The sequence below is a fragment of the Spodoptera frugiperda genome, chromosome 25 (genome assembly GCF_023101765.2).
Source record: "Spodoptera frugiperda isolate SF20-4 chromosome 25, AGI-APGP_CSIRO_Sfru_2.0, whole genome shotgun sequence".
Lineage (NCBI taxonomy): Eukaryota > Metazoa > Arthropoda > Insecta > Lepidoptera > Noctuidae > Spodoptera > Spodoptera frugiperda.
Genome location: NC_064236.1, coordinates 9,204,794 through 9,222,897, shown reverse-complemented (window position 1 = coordinate 9,222,897; position 18,104 = coordinate 9,204,794). Strand labels below are relative to the sequence as shown.

General features: G+C 34.8%; 1 protein-coding gene across 2 annotated transcripts; it reads left to right on the top strand.

Moving 5' to 3' along the window:
• Positions 1-628: 628 nt before the first annotated feature.
• Positions 629-17,548, top strand: LOC118269159 (tetratricopeptide repeat protein 39B). 2 transcript variants are annotated; one of them, XM_035584116.2, is made up of 14 exons: positions 629-871; positions 5,976-6,086; positions 6,310-6,347; positions 6,450-6,551; positions 6,934-7,117; positions 7,880-8,037; positions 8,197-8,362; positions 10,399-10,560; positions 10,837-11,000; positions 11,251-11,409; positions 11,979-12,168; positions 12,456-12,616; positions 13,172-13,291; positions 14,390-17,548. In XM_035584116.2, the coding sequence occupies exons 2-14, from the start codon at positions 5,985-5,987 to the stop codon at positions 14,508-14,510; spliced, it is 1,827 nt and encodes a 608-aa protein (XP_035440009.2). In that variant the 5' UTR covers positions 629-871; positions 5,976-5,984; the 3' UTR covers positions 14,511-17,548. The 2 variants fall into 2 exon arrangements, with proteins under 2 accessions (XP_035440009.2, XP_050560425.1); XM_050704468.1 differs by lacking the exon at positions 629-871 and adding an exon at positions 5,788-5,899.
• Positions 17,549-18,104: the final 556 nt, after the last annotated feature.

The window sequence follows — 18,104 nt, the reverse complement described above, 5'->3', positions numbered from 1 at the left end:
AACATAGAGTTTTATTAGATCTTCATTATATAACTTGCCAAATTGATGTCGATCCAACCGAACCCAAGTTAGATGTCGTTCAAATAAATGTAGATGTTCTTACAAAATAATTATATTTATTAATAATTATTGCTAACACCGGTAAAATCATATCAAAATCAAATCATTGATTTTAATTAGACCAATATTAGGCACTTTTGAACATCAAACAAATTATTAAGCGACCACTTGAAGTTATCTCAAAATTGGAAACTCCGTTTTCTTTTTAATCTATATTTAAAGACGAAATGCACAATGTCGAAACATTCTATTATTTTTCAAACTTTAAACCATTTTAAATAACAGATATCAAAATTTTCCAGATTACGAGTGAATCTAACAAGTATCAAAAGCGCGTGGTCGCATTAAATGTGCAATGTAAATTTTGTAAACAATCTTTATTTTAAGAATTAAAGTTATTTATTAGGTCCTTAAAAAAGTTGTAGTTCTATCTATCCTGTTGCCCAAATGGTCTTCGGGAAGCAGCATCGGCACAGCCTAATGATTAAGTACCCTCTATGTAGTATTCTGTACTATGTGCCTAATGGATGACATCTGTCTACGAATGACATTTGTCGAAATGACATTATTGACAAATTGTCAAATGATATCGTGAAAGCGAATCCGCCCGCCACAAATATTTTTATAACTATAATACAGTGATGGACCGTCTGTGTTAGAGAAGCGTAGTCGTTATCTTTCAATAAACAAAATATTGTTTAATTTACCTGCGATACAATAATTTTATGATCTCATAAGCATTCAATTGTAGCATCAGTGCGTAATTAATATTTTAAATCGTTTTGCTGCTGTATCGATAAGTTACAACCATGTAAGTAGTAAACAAGAAGAAATGTTATGTATATTATAAAATTATTGATTTGTATGAACATTGAGTGAAAGCTTTTTGATAATGATTTATGTGTAATCAATATTTTAAACATCATTGTAACATTTTAACAGTTAATGTTTTTGTAATTATTTAATTCTATAAATTAATTGCCTCGCGAAATATGCGTAATCTCGCAAAAATATATTTTCTCTGACAATGCTGGTCCAAATTATAATGCCCTATTGCGAAATATATAAATAATTGGTATGGATATGCATTTTAGTTCAACTATTCATCCACAATGTTCCATTGCTAAGTGGTCCATCTAGAATTACAAACTTAAATTTATACCTCACAATAAAAATATAAAATAAAAGTTTGTATTTTGATTTGTCTTGCTAGCTTACTAAGTCTTGAACACTAGTACATTACTGAATACTGAACATCACCCACTTTTATGATAATTGTACTCCTAATCCTATACAACAGTTATGGTGTCAGGGTAAATATATCAAAAGAGGTGGAAATCAAAAGATTACCTTAAAATTATTCACTGCATTTTAACTATAAGTAAACAATTCTTCACAATGACACCAAAAATTGTAATGGAGGAGAATTTAAATAAATAATTTATGCTTCGAGAAGAGGCTTCCCAGAGGTCTGTGGCAGATTAATTGGCAGCAGATTAATAGTCTGTTGATGTGAAATAAGTTTCAAAACAGGGCATTGACATATCTATATTATGGACTTTTCTAGATTTGAACAGATTTGGTTGCTAAGAATATGCAGAGTAAAAATTACCTTATGTCATGCAGCATTAGTGCAACTGGGTTTAATGCCCATGGTTAAGTCTAGTTAATACCAAGACAATTGGCGAAGAGCCACAGCTTCATAGATATCCTACCTACTTGCATGAAGTGTTTTGCTTTAAGCTTCCTTGTGCAAACTGCTAAGGAATAGAATTCTTTGCCAGGGTTTGTGTTACCTAAAGGGCATATATAATGTGGGTATCTTCAAGAACCGAATGAATAAGTTGCTTATGGGCAGACATGCTGTATCATTTATCAAATTTCATCAAATTAGTTTCAGAGTGATTGACGGAAAAAATCTTTCACATTTTATAATATTAGTGTGATACCTGTTACTTGTTCCATTTTAATGAAGTTGGTAGGAACCACCAGGATGTGAGGGGTAAAGATAGTTGGTAAATTTTACCTCTAGTGTGTTTAAAAAATGTCTTTTAAAAATATTTTAATGCTTTTCCACTGGAACTCAGGGAATCTCTTGTCTAAATATAAATCTGTCTGCTTCTGTCTGTCTGCTTGTGGGTTCTATGCTATTAAGCATAGTTAACTAAGGAACTAATTACTCTTCTTAGTGTTAATGTGACATTTACTACCTACAAATTAACCTATAACTTGCACTTCTTGAGTCAAATATATTAAGATTCTGAAGTTAAATTAGATCAGAAGTCAGAGTTAGGTTAAGTCAGAAGTATTAGGGTTCTTTTGCAATGTTTCAGAAGCGATAATAGGTCGTTATGTGTAATAATTAGGGATGAGTATGAGCAAAGATGCTTGTAGTAGGTAGTCGTCGCGAGACACTCTATTCGTCGGTGATCGCGAGACGATCTCCGGCCAAGTGCCGCCGTCGGCGAGACGGTCTCCGTGCGGGTCTGCGGAAGGCGAGCAACGATTGCTCGCTGCCCAACCTGAACCAGACCCGTGCGTGCATCGCGTCGCGTTTCGCTAACCAGTCCGCAGGTTACCGCGGCTCCGACTCGAAAAGCAGCAGTAGGGAAGCCGGCGAAGGTGGAAGAAGTCATTGGATAATTTTCACCCCTCAAAAAAAAGATGTAGGTAGAAATGAGTACTGGTGCCAATACACTACAATGGGGCTCTCCTGCTTTAATAGATAATATAGATATTGTGTTTATTAAAATAGGTATCCCTTCCTTCAATATCCGCTACAAAATGACGCTAGCATAGGAAATATATCTGCGCTTGAATAGGAATGCTAGAAGATAGATTATTTCGATACATGAAGATTCTAATTCTATTAACGATGTCAAGAAGTAGTAAAGTTTTCTCTGAAAACTAGAAAATCTTAATCTGCTCGAAAAAACCCTTCAAAACCTTCTCATTCAAGTCACACTCTTATAAATCACGTTCTGAACGGCAGATTTTTTAGATATACTCCATTTATTGCCTCCCGTATGTAATCAACCTTTCTCTTAAACTGACGAAACTGAGTAGATTTTGTTTCCCTTCCTTACCTAGATCACGTACTTGGTCAATCATTCAATAAGTAGGATATAACATAATGCTTATACATATTTCGTCGATCTCACACCCTCTGCAGAAATCCTTTCCTGGGCTCACACAAGCACAACTGACAATCATGTCCATAAATTCTTGAGATACAGATACAAAAGAATATTATCCCTATCCGTGATCCCCATCATGTGCTACTCAAAGTTTCCCTCGAATATGTTTAACATTAGCTGTTTTCGCGAAATCTTTCAGATGGAAACACGATCCTTTGGTAAAACTGTAAAATAAAAATATTTGAACATTATTTGTTACAGTACCTGCGTAAGATAATTACTGTAATAATTTGAGTATAAAAATAATCTACCAAAAGTAAATAATTTTGCATAAAAAGTCCCGAGTCTGGTCAAAATAGACATTTCAATTAACCAAACGTCTGACGGAACTGAATTTAAACAGTTTTTTTTGTCGTGTACATCAATGATAACAACCTGTGAAAAAGCCCCCATAAATCCCATGTGCTTCAAAAAGAACTTAATAATTTTAGGTTTTTTAAATTCATTTTCAAAATGGCAAATTTTGTAAAAAAAAGGATCGAGCCATCGCACGCATTATTTAAAAATTATTCCATTAAAATCCGTCGCGAAGTTTTAAATATCTAAGGTCAGACAGCGAAAGGCGGCATTGTGTCAAAAAAAGATGATATAGCACACAAAAAATATCTCAAATATGTTTTTAAATTATATTTATTTTCTAATTCATATTTCTTTTCACCATTCCTAAGATATTGCTATCCTCAAAGCAGACAAGTTCTACGTGATATGCACGCGAATACGACTTTACCCACGTGTCGTTACGACAAACTCCATCGTTAATAAAACCCCAGAAAGACGGATGGCACTCCTTGCCCCTGAATGAAATTCTTTAAAAACAAACCTTCTAATCCTAAAACAATACATAGGTACCTATAAATAGCATTTGTTGGCATAATTATCACGTGAAAGTTTCACATCTTCAATTTTGAGTATGTAGGTACAGCGATATCTCGGGAAAGATGAATCTTAAGGTGTTAAAATGTAACGTTTTACATTTGACCTTGAATAATTTTTTTGGGACTTTTCACGTGTAGTTTCTATTAGTGTACCTATTAAGCAAAACTCTCTCAAACTTTATGGAATGATATACAGGGTGACTTTGAATTCGACGTATTCCTCTCGGGAGGTGATAATACAACTAATTTCCTACAAAATTAGCCCTGAGGTCCTTTGGCGGAAAGTGGCTAGTTTCTGAGATATTCAACATTTTTGATTTTGGTAAAAAAAACCCAAATTGAGTACAAAAACATCAATAAATAAAAAAATACTGGTTGGATTTTTGTAGTTTTAGTTTTAATCAGTTGCCAATACATCAGTTATCATTTATAAATACTAACAATGGTAGAAATATCATTCATTTTAAAATAGCAAGTAATTATTTAACCAAATTTTGTTTTGTGTCACTAATTTGGTCGATAGAAAACTGGATTTATTTCAAAAAAAATATATGACACTAAGCGTATAAACTATTAGAAAAACTTCCTTGGTTTATTAGCTACCCAGAAACGTAAAAGTATTTACAAAATTTTCAAAAACAAATGAATTAATTGATGATAAATTAAAAAAAAAAAAAACTTCATGTAAAAATCAACCAGCGTTGATTTTTACATGAAGTCCCTTGTTTATACAGACGGAATTGGCCGTGTATCGAAATTCTTCACCGAAACATATTTGATGATAATGACAAAAAAAGCCGCATATTCAGTCCAAGAGTGACCGTCCTAGAGATAAAGAAGCGTGTTCGGGCATGTATTCGTTATAGGGGAGATCACTTTGAAAATAAATTTTGCAAATTAAGATGTTTTTGAAATTGCCCTTTTCTCTTTACACTCTACTTTATCATCAATTAATTCATTTGTTTTTGAAAATTTTGTAAATATTTTTACGTTTCTGGGTAGCTAATAAACCAAGGAAGTTTTTCTAATAGTTTATACGCTTAGTGTCATATACTTTTTTTGGAATAAATCCAGTTTTCTATCGACCAAATTAGTGACACAAAACAAAATTTGGTAAGAAATTACTTGCTATTTTAAAATGAATGATATTTCTACCATTGTTAGTATTTATAAATGATAACTGATGTATTGGCAACTGATTAAAACTAAAACTACAAAAATCCAACCAGTATTTTTTTATTTATTGATGTTTTTGTACTCAATTCGGGATTTTTTTACTAAAATCAAAAATGTTGAATATCTCAGAAACTAGCCACTTTCCGCCAAAGGACCTCAGGGCTAATTTTGTAGGAAATTAGTTGTATTATCACCTCCCGAGAGGAATACGTCGAATTCAAAGTCACCCTGTATAACCCGTTTTAATGATTTGTCTAATTTGACTGGGCTATACGTCGTAGGTATAATACGATGTTGTGTAAGTATTAAATTAGTGCAGAACCGTCGCGTCGATGCTTGTGATGTTTTTGTATTATAAAACAACCTCCCATCTCAACCATATCACTCATAACAGGCCCAGGTTACTGAGACGGTAAAGAGTGAAAGTGAGGTAGACACCCGTTGCTGTCAACTTTCACTAGAAGTTTGAATCAACGAATAATACACGTACCTATATGTATAAACATATTCGTATTCGTAAGACTTGAACGTATTAATGTTTTTGTTGTTTTTGTATACTAATAGGTATTCCTATTTACTAAAACTGTGCTGGTAAAATATTTACATACGAGGTTGCAATCTTTCGTGGTTTGCTTTGTTTACTGTACTTATTAATAATTTTTCCCAGACTTTGGAGATGACTCTGCGCCAAGAGTCCCCACCACCACTGGCATCGCCTCTGCTACACGATGCAGTGCCTGGAGAGAGTTCGCCGCCCCTTGCTGACGAACACTTCGATGTTAGTTACGCCATTCCTTAAAACTTTTATAATTTCTAACACAAAAATATGTGAAATATATAACACATCACGGAATATTACACAATTAAATTAAATTGAAATCTCATGATCGTGTGACCAAGTGCTTCGTTTGGAAACATTAAATTTAAAATATATAATTTATTTCTATTTCTTTTAAGAAAATATTTTAATTTATTTTCAACAACGTTTTGAACTGTTTCAGGATGAATTTGAAGATGCAACAGACGAATTACCAGAAAAGTACGTACTTATTTCTTTTTATTTGCTGTAAACATTAAATGCTCATGTAATTTCAAAAATTCTATAATACTATAATTGTATCTAAACGTCTTATTGTTGCAGCACTACCCCGGACTTGCACACAGCATTTAATGACTGTGAGGTGGCGATACGCAAATTCTTTAATAACGACTTAACCGGTGCCATGACTATTATGAAGCCATGGTGAGTGAAACAAACACACCCACATAACAAATGTTCACGACTGTCTTCTATTGAGGTAGACAGACACAATGGTATACCAAACGGCACGATTCTGGCGTACTTACGTCTTTCACAAATGATAATCTTTTCGTGTTTTCGTGCATGCTCCTCAGTTAATATCTTAGCGATACTTAATTACTAATGTACTTTATGCTTGGTGAGACAAGTTAGGTCTTTTAGGTTACATTATCAACCTGTGAATGGTAATGGTAAAAATCTCAATTTATTAGTTCTCGCTGAGTCTGATCGTGCCGTCTGGCCTATTACCATATCCACAAGACACAAGTATTTTACTCTTTCCTCTCTGTACAAGTCAAAACACCAGTGTCTTTTTTGTGTCCAGGCAACGCACCTCTGTGTACCACAGCCTTGGTGCCGCTATATTCGAATTCATACCTGCTATGTTGACGTTCGACTCATCACAAATCAACAATGCTTTATCGGCACTCAAAATAGCGATTGCCATCTGTCACGAACAAAGGAAAAACTACACCTTTGTAGAAAGCATCGGCACGATCATTAAAAAGGTAGGTCAATGTTTATTATTATTATACTACATCCCCTTCATGTGACGTCATGGTAGTAGGAGTTGGTACTACAGGTCAATTGCAATATTTGTGCTGTGGAGTCCTTTAATAAGGTAATTTCTTTGCAAAGTACCTAGTTATAAATATAAAAAGCAGGTGACCTGTTAATCTTATACCTATGACTGGACAAGAGTCATAATAATATCGATTAAATCATTTGGTATACTTACCAAATTGGTTGTAAAGGTTGTCCTGTTCCTTTTATACTTACAAGCTAATTTATGTTGAAACCTTAACCTGTATGCCCGGGTCCACACTTTACTAATACAATTAACGGTAATACTTACACCAAGTAATTAGATTAGGGATATTTTACGTATCTAATGTTACAAACATTATTATTAGTGATTTAATTGAATATTTGATGTTGTTATATGTTCAACTTAATAACTTGGAAAGTTTAATCTATACAAAGCTGAAGACTTGGTTTGTTTGAACGCTCTTATCTCCGGAACTACTAACTGGTCCGATTTGAATAATTCTTAAACAACACACTATCACCAATAAGAGCTGAGCAGAGCGGGTGAGCGCGGGAGTAGCTAGTATTATATAAGTACTAAGCAGATACCTATTATACAGAATAACCAATGATTAAAGTATAATAATTATAGTAGTTATTCTATGCAAAGACACAGACGTTTATGTCAATGACCTGCAATAAAGTAAGCATGCTTATAGAATGTAAACCGCATTTTTTTGCAGCCTAATTACGCAACATACACCGATATGGAAGCTCATGCTGAACTGTGTTATGCAGAAACGTTAATGCTTCAGGCAGCCATGACTATAATGGAAGGAGAAGATCTTACAGGATTTATTAAAGGAACCATCAAGATTAAAAATTGTTACAACAGCTATCGGTAATTTTCTTCCCTAACGTATTATCATCAGATTCAAAAACTCACATATAGGTAATAAGAGATCGTCTTTTGATGTACATTAATACTTAATAGGTACGTTTTCTTAAGTTTGATCCAATTATAAGATCCCATGGCCTATACAATTTTCGTGTGTTACAGGGAATGCTCTAAGATATTGGAGAAGAAGCAATGGGAGACCGAGGAATCGAAGATCCAGTTCCAAAGTGGTGTGCGGCTGGGAGTCGCCACGTTTAACGTGATGATCTCCTTGCTGCCACCAAAAATAATAAGCGTGTTGGAGTTCGTGGGCTTCTCTGGAAATAAGGTGAGATATCTTGAGTCACTACGTGTTGTACTTCTCTGGTGATACATTAGCAAAACGTGATTTAAGTCTACTTTTATTGGTCGATATTAATATTACACACGTGCTATAATACCGTGGCTAAAATATTTCACTATGTGTGTAGGTAGGTAATCTATCGATATCTAACATTGATGTCCTTGTGAGTCGCAGCTTTTTTTTAACGACATTCTATTCTGATTTGAATACAAGTTCAGAGCCAACCAATATGTTAGTGCCGAAAGATAAATTATTTTGCATTAAATTAAATTGCAGATACAACCAAGTGGTCATTTGTATACAACCTTGTTGTATATTTCTAAATTATGTATATTGTTTTGTTTTACCGATATCTTCCACTAGAGGTTTTCTGATATAATATTTACATACATTCATTTTAATTGTTTCGAACTATGAATGTTATAGGTACGCGTACGCTACCAGATAGACCCCGAAATGAAGGATTTCTAAACAAGCACAGTTTCATATTTACCTAAAAATAATCATCCTATTTAAATCCACATTATAGGTAAAGTAATATGGTATGTGAAAAAAATTATGGAACCACATATCAAAGAAAAGATGTCTATTTGTCAGTACAGTCAGTGTATGAAAAAATCTAATAATTGTAAATTGTAATTCACTGCATGGTTCGCGCGGTGTTTGGGCTACCGGCAAAGTGCGGGAGAGCTTCGGCATAGCTGGCTTTGTTTCGCCATGTGAGTGAGGTTACCGGAGACCCAATCGGAGGAGGGTGTCCTCCTAAATCCTCAAATTCCTAACCCCCAACACACTTCTAATTCACACCTTCAATTCACACCTCTGGTGTCCATGGGTGGCGCCGATTGCTTATCATTATATTGGTGATCCGCCATCACCAGCTCCTTTTCTGGTGACTTTGCCTATCGGTAAGATCGGGTTTCTTTAACCCTAGGGGCTAGCTTTGACCCAAATAATTCTATAACTAGAATAAAGCTTAAATTACTTTTAGACCATTGAGGTCTAAAAGTTTGGGTCAAAGTAGGGTCAATGAAACCCGATCTTACGGTATCTACATGACTAGTTTGTACCGAACACAATCTATTTTACTTTGTATTTTTAACTGCGACGAAACACAAATGTTTTGACAATTGAGATGGCTAGGTCAACGCGCCAGATAACTAACCACATACTTCGGAATTTCACAAAATATACTTATTTGGACTCCACTTTCAAAATATATATTTAATGCTAATAGTAATAAAAACTTTCTTACTACGTAACAATCTATTCTTAATTAAACGACTGACTTCTTAATTGGCTATTTTTCTTGTAAAGGAATATATAGAAGCGGTTTGAAGAGATGTTAGACAGTTTAGACTGTAGGTACCTACTAGAACAAAATGTGTGATTAATAATAATTCTGCTAAGTACGTCATTCGGTACCTCGTTTGCAACTACGGGCAGAATTATATGATTAGCTGTAATCCGTATGTATTTAGCCTCTGACAGCAAGTAATGATTTCCTATATGATTAAAGGCAACAGGGTATTATGAATCAGTACCTACTAGCTCAGTTACGTAAATGCATGTATAATGTTCCAAGTCGCATGGCCTCGACAAATAGCGTCTCGCGTTGCAGTCGAATTACCAAAAAAAAAAACATAATGAGTTCTAAAACTTGTGGATATGAATAGATTTTTAAACCTTATATTTTCGTAAATTTTATTTCTTCTGACTTATTTAGTCTACCTTCTGATTTTCAATTGACTATTGTTAAGAATAAGGCCCTCTATAATTTGATTGGTAAGCATTTTCATGCCAAGTCCTAAAGTATGCCCGTATTGTTCCCAGCAAAGTGCGTGTGAAAAAAAACCACACATTATTCAAATATTGCCAGTAACATTTAGAAACTTGGCATTTGACATAATTAGTATTCAGAAACAAACAGGATCAGTGATACATCTACACAATATTATAATATAAATAAAATATGCGTGTATAAAGTGGTAGGTGAATGAAACTGGTTTGTAACGTTTCAGAGTCTTGGGCTTGCTGAGCTCGAGGCTGGCTCGCGCGCCCCGGGAATGCGATCGGTGTTGTGCGACCTGACGCTGCTTGGGTACCACTTGGTGATTTGCCACTTCATTGGTGCCATCGGGGACCTGCCCGTCTGTGAGCGAATACTACACAAGCAGTTAAAGGTTATTACTTTTGATCTAAGATTACACGTCCCATAAATTAATTAACCCGTAACCCATTTAATTTATCAAAGCAAAGTTTTGATATTATATTAAAATCTTAATCAGATTTCTCTTGTCTGTTCTTTGTTGGAAGTTTTTAATACATATTTGCTTAGTACTTAAAAAAAAAAAAATAATCGGAATATAGGTGAAATCATGTGTCACTATCTGTAGTATGTAGCATTTTATTGGAGAAGAACGTGAAACCATAATATTAATCAAAAACTTTAATTTTAGGTGTTCCCGGAGAGCGTGTGGTTCCTCATGTTCAAAGGTCGTATCGAGCTGATACGCGGACAATTCGATACTGCGATTGACACTTACAATCGCGCTATCACTAGTCAAAGGGATTGGAGACAATTCCACCATGTCTGCTTCTGGGAGATCATGTGGGTGAACAGGTGAGCTACAGAAATTATTACTGTCACTATGTAATTAGAAGTAATAACCGACTCGGTATCTATTGTAGGTAGGTACCACATAAATAAGAGCTAGGCGAGTTCGAAACCAAAGGTTTAATGTTAATGTAGTGGTATAAGAAATAAGTCATTTGATTTAAACTGTTCATCTTATGCACATGGATGACTTATTTTGGTAGCTGTCGGCATTAGTGTTTGGTGACGTGTTGGTAATGTGTTTTTAATTGATTAGTTTGAAGATGGAGTGGCGCGAGTCGGCACTGTACGCCAGCAGGCTGTTAGAAGAGAGTACTTGGTCAAGGACTATATATTCATACTCAAAGGCAGCCATGTTGCTGCAATTAGATGACATCACTGTCGCCGAGAAGAAGCAGTGTGCTGAACTGATGCGGTAAGTAAACCGGACCCAGTTTAAAAATGTTAGTTTTTAATCTTACTTTAATCCACAATTGACTGCATCGTTGGTCGAGTTACCGCAATAGTCATTTTCTTTTTTGATAAATTATTGTTGGGTGTTTCGACTTTCAAGGATTAGTAGCACAGAGTCTAAAATTATAAAACAAGCAGGTACGTAATGTATACGCTAATAGTGGGCAGACAGCTTCCAACCGGCCAATCTGAAACTCATTTGGGGGGGGCATATTGTACCACTGTAGGCTTGCTATTTGTGGCAATGTGCTAACGTACATTCGAACTCAATGCTGCGTTTTACTTCACTTAATGGAGCTAATTTAGCGTGAGGTCTGTTTGTCTAATCATTGTAGCTGTCAAAAATTGTATGTATCAAACAGGACTATCATATTAGGACAAACAGGAATTCAACTTAGATTAGCGCAATCTGATGAGTAGAAAACCGGTAGCATTCAATGTTTGCCAAGCCAAGGTTAATAGAAATTTTCCCACAATTATTTAAACATTAGTAAATATTCGCGTTGAGTTAGGTTTTGTGTTTCTATGCAGGTCTGCGAGTTACTACAAACAACGTATCGCGGGCAAGTCCCTGCCGATGGAGAAGTTTGTAATAAAGCGAGGCGCGCGCTTCCAGGCGCAAGGCGGCCGCCTCCTGCTGCCCGCCATCGAGCTGCTCTGTCTCTGGAACATGTTCCAGATCCTCGCCAAGAACGAGAGAGATGCACAGAACGTCCTCAAGGTATGTCACGGCCATACTTGTTGAAACTCGTTACTCTTTATCTTCAGTGAGTACATAGAGACGATTCCTCGCTCAAAAATTTATGATTTCCACTTGATACCGTTAATTGGTGTATTTTAAAACAAGTTATCATAATTCTTCTAGCTAAATAAAATAAGTTTGATTATAATATGAACACTATAGCGTCGCAGTTTGATCATTTTTCACAAGAAATTAGACTATTTTTGAAGAGCACTCATTTTGTAAGAAATATTTGATGTTAATGCAAAATGTATTGTGTTTCACAGTTAATAGAGTCTACTATCGAGCGCGTTGAGAACGAGAATCGCGAGTGGATGGCTGGCTATGAAGCGGATAACCGTGCGTTGCTGCGCTTCCTGAAAGGATGTTGCCTGGCCGCCATGAACCTGCCACGCTTAGCTCTCGACACCTTCGACGCAGTCTTCCAGTTAGTACTCATTACATATACCATTTACTACCCCATGTAAACTCCCATACTTCTTACCTTAATAAACTTAGTCTTGATCCTTGAATCTCCAACCTGCTTGCCAAGCCTAGAGATTATGACATAACTCCTCATTTGAAGAGGAGACCTGTAGTCCACCAGAGGACTCGCACACGGCTTGTTAAGAATGTTGTTGATGTGCACATTGAACCCCAGATCTACCCCATATTTCTGCAAGGCACACAAAAGCTCAACAATTCTACTCCAGTACAACATTATAGGGATCGCAAAAAAGTTATTAGGCTGATTTTTAAAAAGACTGTATGAAATTAGTGTATGTACATGAATAACTCTACCTAATTCCGACCTCTGGTCATAACAGGTAATATCAAGTAAAATTAATACATTCATGATTCTATTAGCTTCCTTCCTCTATCCTGATATTCCTATTCCTTCATACTCTTCCTTATTCATACAAGACGGATAAAAACTACGGCGACAGCTTTTTTCTTCTATTACGTAATACGTAGTTAATTTAATTGTATTTTATTACTACAGCTTCAAGAATGACATAAAGGAAGATACCTTCTTGCTCCCTTACACCTTGTCTGAGATGGCCATGTGTCACTACCAGCTCGGAGATAGAGACCGCGCTCTACAAATGTTACAGGAAACCAGGTTTGTTATTCTCCTTCAACTATTGTCTTCATAAAATAAGAGGTCAACTCGGACATTTGTCAGTCTATGTACCGCCATAGCTTGTGGGAAACGTCCTGGATAAATCAATACTACGTTATTCATACACTTTCATAAAGAATATAACTTTATAAGCATTAGATTGATCTTTATGCGAGATGCATTTAAATAGACGAATTATTCAGCAAATAAAATTCTAAAAGGCCGTCATTATATTTTTAAATTTGCAGCTGTCAGATTTTATATTGAAACCGTAAATAGGGAAAAAAATACTGCCTCTTTGGTCGAATGGCCGCAAGTGCGACTGCCGGACAAGGGGTCTCGGGTTTAATTCTCGGGGTGGGCTAAGTATCAGTGGGCGTTTTCGGGTTTTCGAAAAAATTCTCAGTAGTAGCACGGAGTCTGCAATTGTGCATTAAATGGGACTTACAACACAAATGGTGAAAAGTGAGTGTATCTTGTATAACGGAATTTCGTGCCGTAATGTGCACCTATGCCTACTGCTTCGGGGATAAAAAGGCGTGATATTGACGTTGACGTAGAGAAAAATAAATAAATTAACAAACTAACAGTCACGTACCTTGTCAGACGTAGAGTCATTAAGTCCTAATTGCTAATCAAATTATGATGTGACTAAAGTACATAATTATGTACAGAGTTAGTAACTAACTACTTTATGTTCCGTGACAAAAGTACAAAAGTTAAATTACGACAAAAACTAATAGAAAATACAAATAATGTTTCAAGTAGTTGTCGTTTCTATTACCTTGTTGTGAAGCGGGAAAACGGTTAATGGCGTCTGAGATTCTTACTTCACTGAAACCAACTTTGCAGTCAGCGCCCATTTAGTACTTATTAGTAGCTGCGGACTACCTAACGGGTTTACCGGGGCTCCGGCTCGAAAAGCTGGAGTTGGAACGGAGTAGTTTTTAGTCGGTAGAGTCTGACACGCCCTTTCGCCTCGCCCAAGGCGGGAGAAGTAATCGGATGATGTTCACCCCTCAAAAAAAATTGTACTTATTTGTATAATATTTATCTGTTGCTTAATCTACATTCATATTTTTTTATGTTTACTTGCAGAAAAAAGTACTCGGGCTATTCGTTGGAATCTCGTCTACATTTCCGCCTGCATTCGAAACTAGATTATATAAAAAATGGCAGCCATGGAGCGAGTACCGCTCGGAGTGGAAGTTCTTCCTAAACCACCCAGGATTGGATCACCCATATATTATTGTAGCATAATTACTGCTTTCGTATAAAACCATATGAATCTCTTGCATCCGTCTACAACTTATTATTGTCTTTGTTTGTTATATACTCCATTTAATATTTACTAAGTAATTTATACCATAGAATGCATATTCGTATTCATATTAAATCTGATCTGTATAATCTATTATATAAAAATAAGTCGGGTTTTCCTTCCTGACGCTATAACTCCAGAACGCAAGAACCGATTTCCATGGTTTTGCATTCATTGGAAAGGTCTCGGGCTCCGTAAGGTTTATAGCAAAGAAAATTCTGGAAAAATTCCAAGAGAAAAGCGGGAACACTGGGAAAATTATTGGTGGCGAAACGGAGTTCGCCGGGTTTGCTAGTTATGCATATAATTCTATTGTTTTTATATAAAATGTAAATTATTTTCTCATTTATGATAGTTACTTTGTCTTCTCGACGTATATTGATGTGTTTATTTATTAAGTATACATTTTAAGGACTAACCGGTGGAATTATACACTATACAATATAGTAGAAAGCATTTAGATAGTAGTAAATTACTTCCATAAGTCTAGTCTCAAAGTACAAGCTTAAATAACAATTGTATGGAAACTATTTGCATATCAAGGACAGAACTCAATAATCGCTGACACATGTAAAATCTCATTTATTCATTAGTTAATTAATCACATTGTGTTAAAAACGGATATGATTTTTTCATAACGTTTTAGTTGATTAAAATTTTAATATTAATAAATTAGCTAAATCTCTAAGAGTAAATTTAAAATCTAAAATGTAACCACGGGGTTATGGTTTCTCTTTCTTGATAACGTCTATAAAAAGGAAACCTACCTACCCACATTTGAAAAATGTCGTAGAATTGCAAGATATGTTTTGTGGTACAATTTAATTGGCCACACGATGACAGTCTGAATAGTCATTCAATTTTTTATAACCAAGTATAGTATAGTAGTGTTTTTGTTACTTATATATTGTGTTTTATTTTATTGTTTTATTTGTGTTTTGTTATTATTTATTGACTGCATCGTTAGTCGCGTTTCAACACCGGATCGGTAATTATATTGAGTAGTAAAATATTCCACTACTTATTATGTTATTATTTGTAACTGACATAAGCGACTGAACTGTATCCACATCTCTATTGCAATCATGTTGTGTAATCGTAGAGAGCTAATTAATTTGTCACGACATTAAATAAAATACGCTCTCTATTATATTAGTGATAATTATTTTGCATAGTACAAAGGTGATTTGTTCAAAACTTTGAATCTGCAATCTCATTATAATCTCGTGTCCTTCACAGGGAACACCTTTCCGGTGAGAAGATTATGTTAAGTTATAAATTAATTAATTGGCAGCTAAATATTTTTTGTAATTGATTTTGCTAAGTAACGTTAATTCTCACATTCATGTACTTAATGAAGCCTTCATATCGTTTTCCATGGTAAAAGTATGTGACAATGTGACGAATAGCGTTGAAACAGCCAGTTTTAGGAACAATTGAAATAAATGTTTGTATGGGCTGTGAACTGTGATCGACATTAATGCAAACTGGTACTAAAAATAACCACGAGATTCGACATACAATGGAGGTACAAATACTCCCTAAGCACGATAAGCATCATTGGTATTCGATAGGTATATGACGTATAGTTGTATGCCAGGTCATACATAGGTCAGGATCGCGTTATGTATTTGCGCTTTATTTTTGTTGTTTATTAATGTTTTTTGTTGAATTAAAGGTGTGATAATATTAAAGTGGTGATAGTAAATAAGTGTTACAATTTAATTATGTATTTAAGGTATATATTTTTTATAAAACTAACTATTAAAAAATCTTAAACACATGAAGTCTTCGTGCTTCTTGTTACCACGAAATATAAATCGTGCTGGTACGGTGAAATATTGACGTGTAGTTCTTGCCTTGATTAATGACAAATTGTATCAAACACCATGCTCAATCGCACTGTCTTAGGGCCTATTTCACAATGTCTGGATAGCCGCTATGTCCTACATATATTTGAATTAAGGACATATTTTGTATGAACTATCTGCCACAGGTTTTTGGGTACTTATATGATGGTGGTGAAACAGGCGCTTAATCTGCTTTACACGCTTGTAATCTGTTAGATATGCCTAACTAAATATTTTATTATATCAACAATTTCCATGTAATTTATGTATGTAAACAAAATAGTAATCAAAATGTTACCATTATTTTAATCATCATAGTAATGTGACATATCCACAGAAACGGTATGTTGTGTGTTTAATTACCTACAATAAAATACTATTAAACCGACTTCGAAAAAATAAGAAGTCTTTAAACTAAATCTAAACAATAATCGAATTAATCGTAATTTAATATTTTCCTTAAAATAAATACAAAAATAGTAGTAACTGTAAACTTAGTACAAATCAATACAAAATATTGTTTTATTCAAAGTGCTTCTAAACAGGCAATATTACCTATTATGCTATATTTGACTTCAACGCAGTAACCATTGCAGATAATTATATCCTGTATATCCAAACAATAATATTTATTTTTATAAAATTTAACTAATATTTGCGTTACCCATTTATGGGCAAAGTGCGCCATAATGAAACAGCAATTATTGTAGAAAATTAGTACCTGTATAGAAGCATATTACAGTATACCATTTTATCTATTGATGTCTGTGAAATTAGATTAGTTTAGATTTCTACATAGTAATTTAAATTATTCAACCGCACAGCAATCACATAAAAATACAACCGTGATTGAAAACTAATACCAACTTGTACCAATAGATGGCGTTACTGAGTCAAATTTAACTAACCAAGAAAGACGCCGCGCCAGCAAGATGTCGCATGTGACATTACTCGTACTTTTATAAGTATTTGGTAATTTAAATCATTATTCGGAGACCGTAATATTTCTATCTAAAGGTTCCAAAATCGATATTGTATAATCTGTCTTTTTGAAAATATTAATGTCAATAAAGATTTGAAATAATTTGATGTTGTTTCTTTTTTTTTTTGAAATGCTTGCGTTTCGGTAACTTTGAACCTACTTCTTAATCCCAAAATTACTTACGAGTCCACGCAATATGTCTTCTACTTCCCCTATACATAATTACCTACACGTTCTTAACGCGCGAAAAAACTCCAAAGTACTTACTTATTCTATCCTAACCTATCCGCCTACCATGTCGGGCTGTCATAATTATCTTCTGCGTTTTCAACTTAGGTACCGTGTCTCGTTAATCAAGCAGCCTAATAATCAAATGATTTACAAAGTCAATCCTACGCTACGTTTTACTTTGCACACTATTCTTATATTTGGCTCAAAAAATTCAACGAAACTCCGTTTTAATCAATTTATTTGTACTTACCAAAATTTCTTCTAACCTATCCAAAGCATACCTACCTTATAACCTCGTATCCACTAGGCAACACTTCGCACGCGACATGTTATCATCATATTGTTAGCCAGAACTACGTTATAAATCAGCGAGGATCTCTTGTTAAACAACATCGTCTGAATACGCATAAGTTCGCTCGCAGCATTCGT

Bases quoted from the DNA above. Each gene is read 5' to 3' on its own strand.
- LOC118269159 (XM_035584116.2), top strand. From the start codon at position 5,985: ATGACTCTGCGCCAAGAGTCCCCACCACCACTGGCATCGCCTCTGCTA. The intron at 6,552-6,933 runs GTGAGTGAAACA...TTTTGTGTCCAG, and splicing joins ATGACTATTATGAAGCCATG to GCAACGCACCTCTGTGTACC. The intron at 8,363-10,398 runs GTGAGATATCTT...GTAACGTTTCAG, and splicing joins TGGGCTTCTCTGGAAATAAG to AGTCTTGGGCTTGCTGAGCT.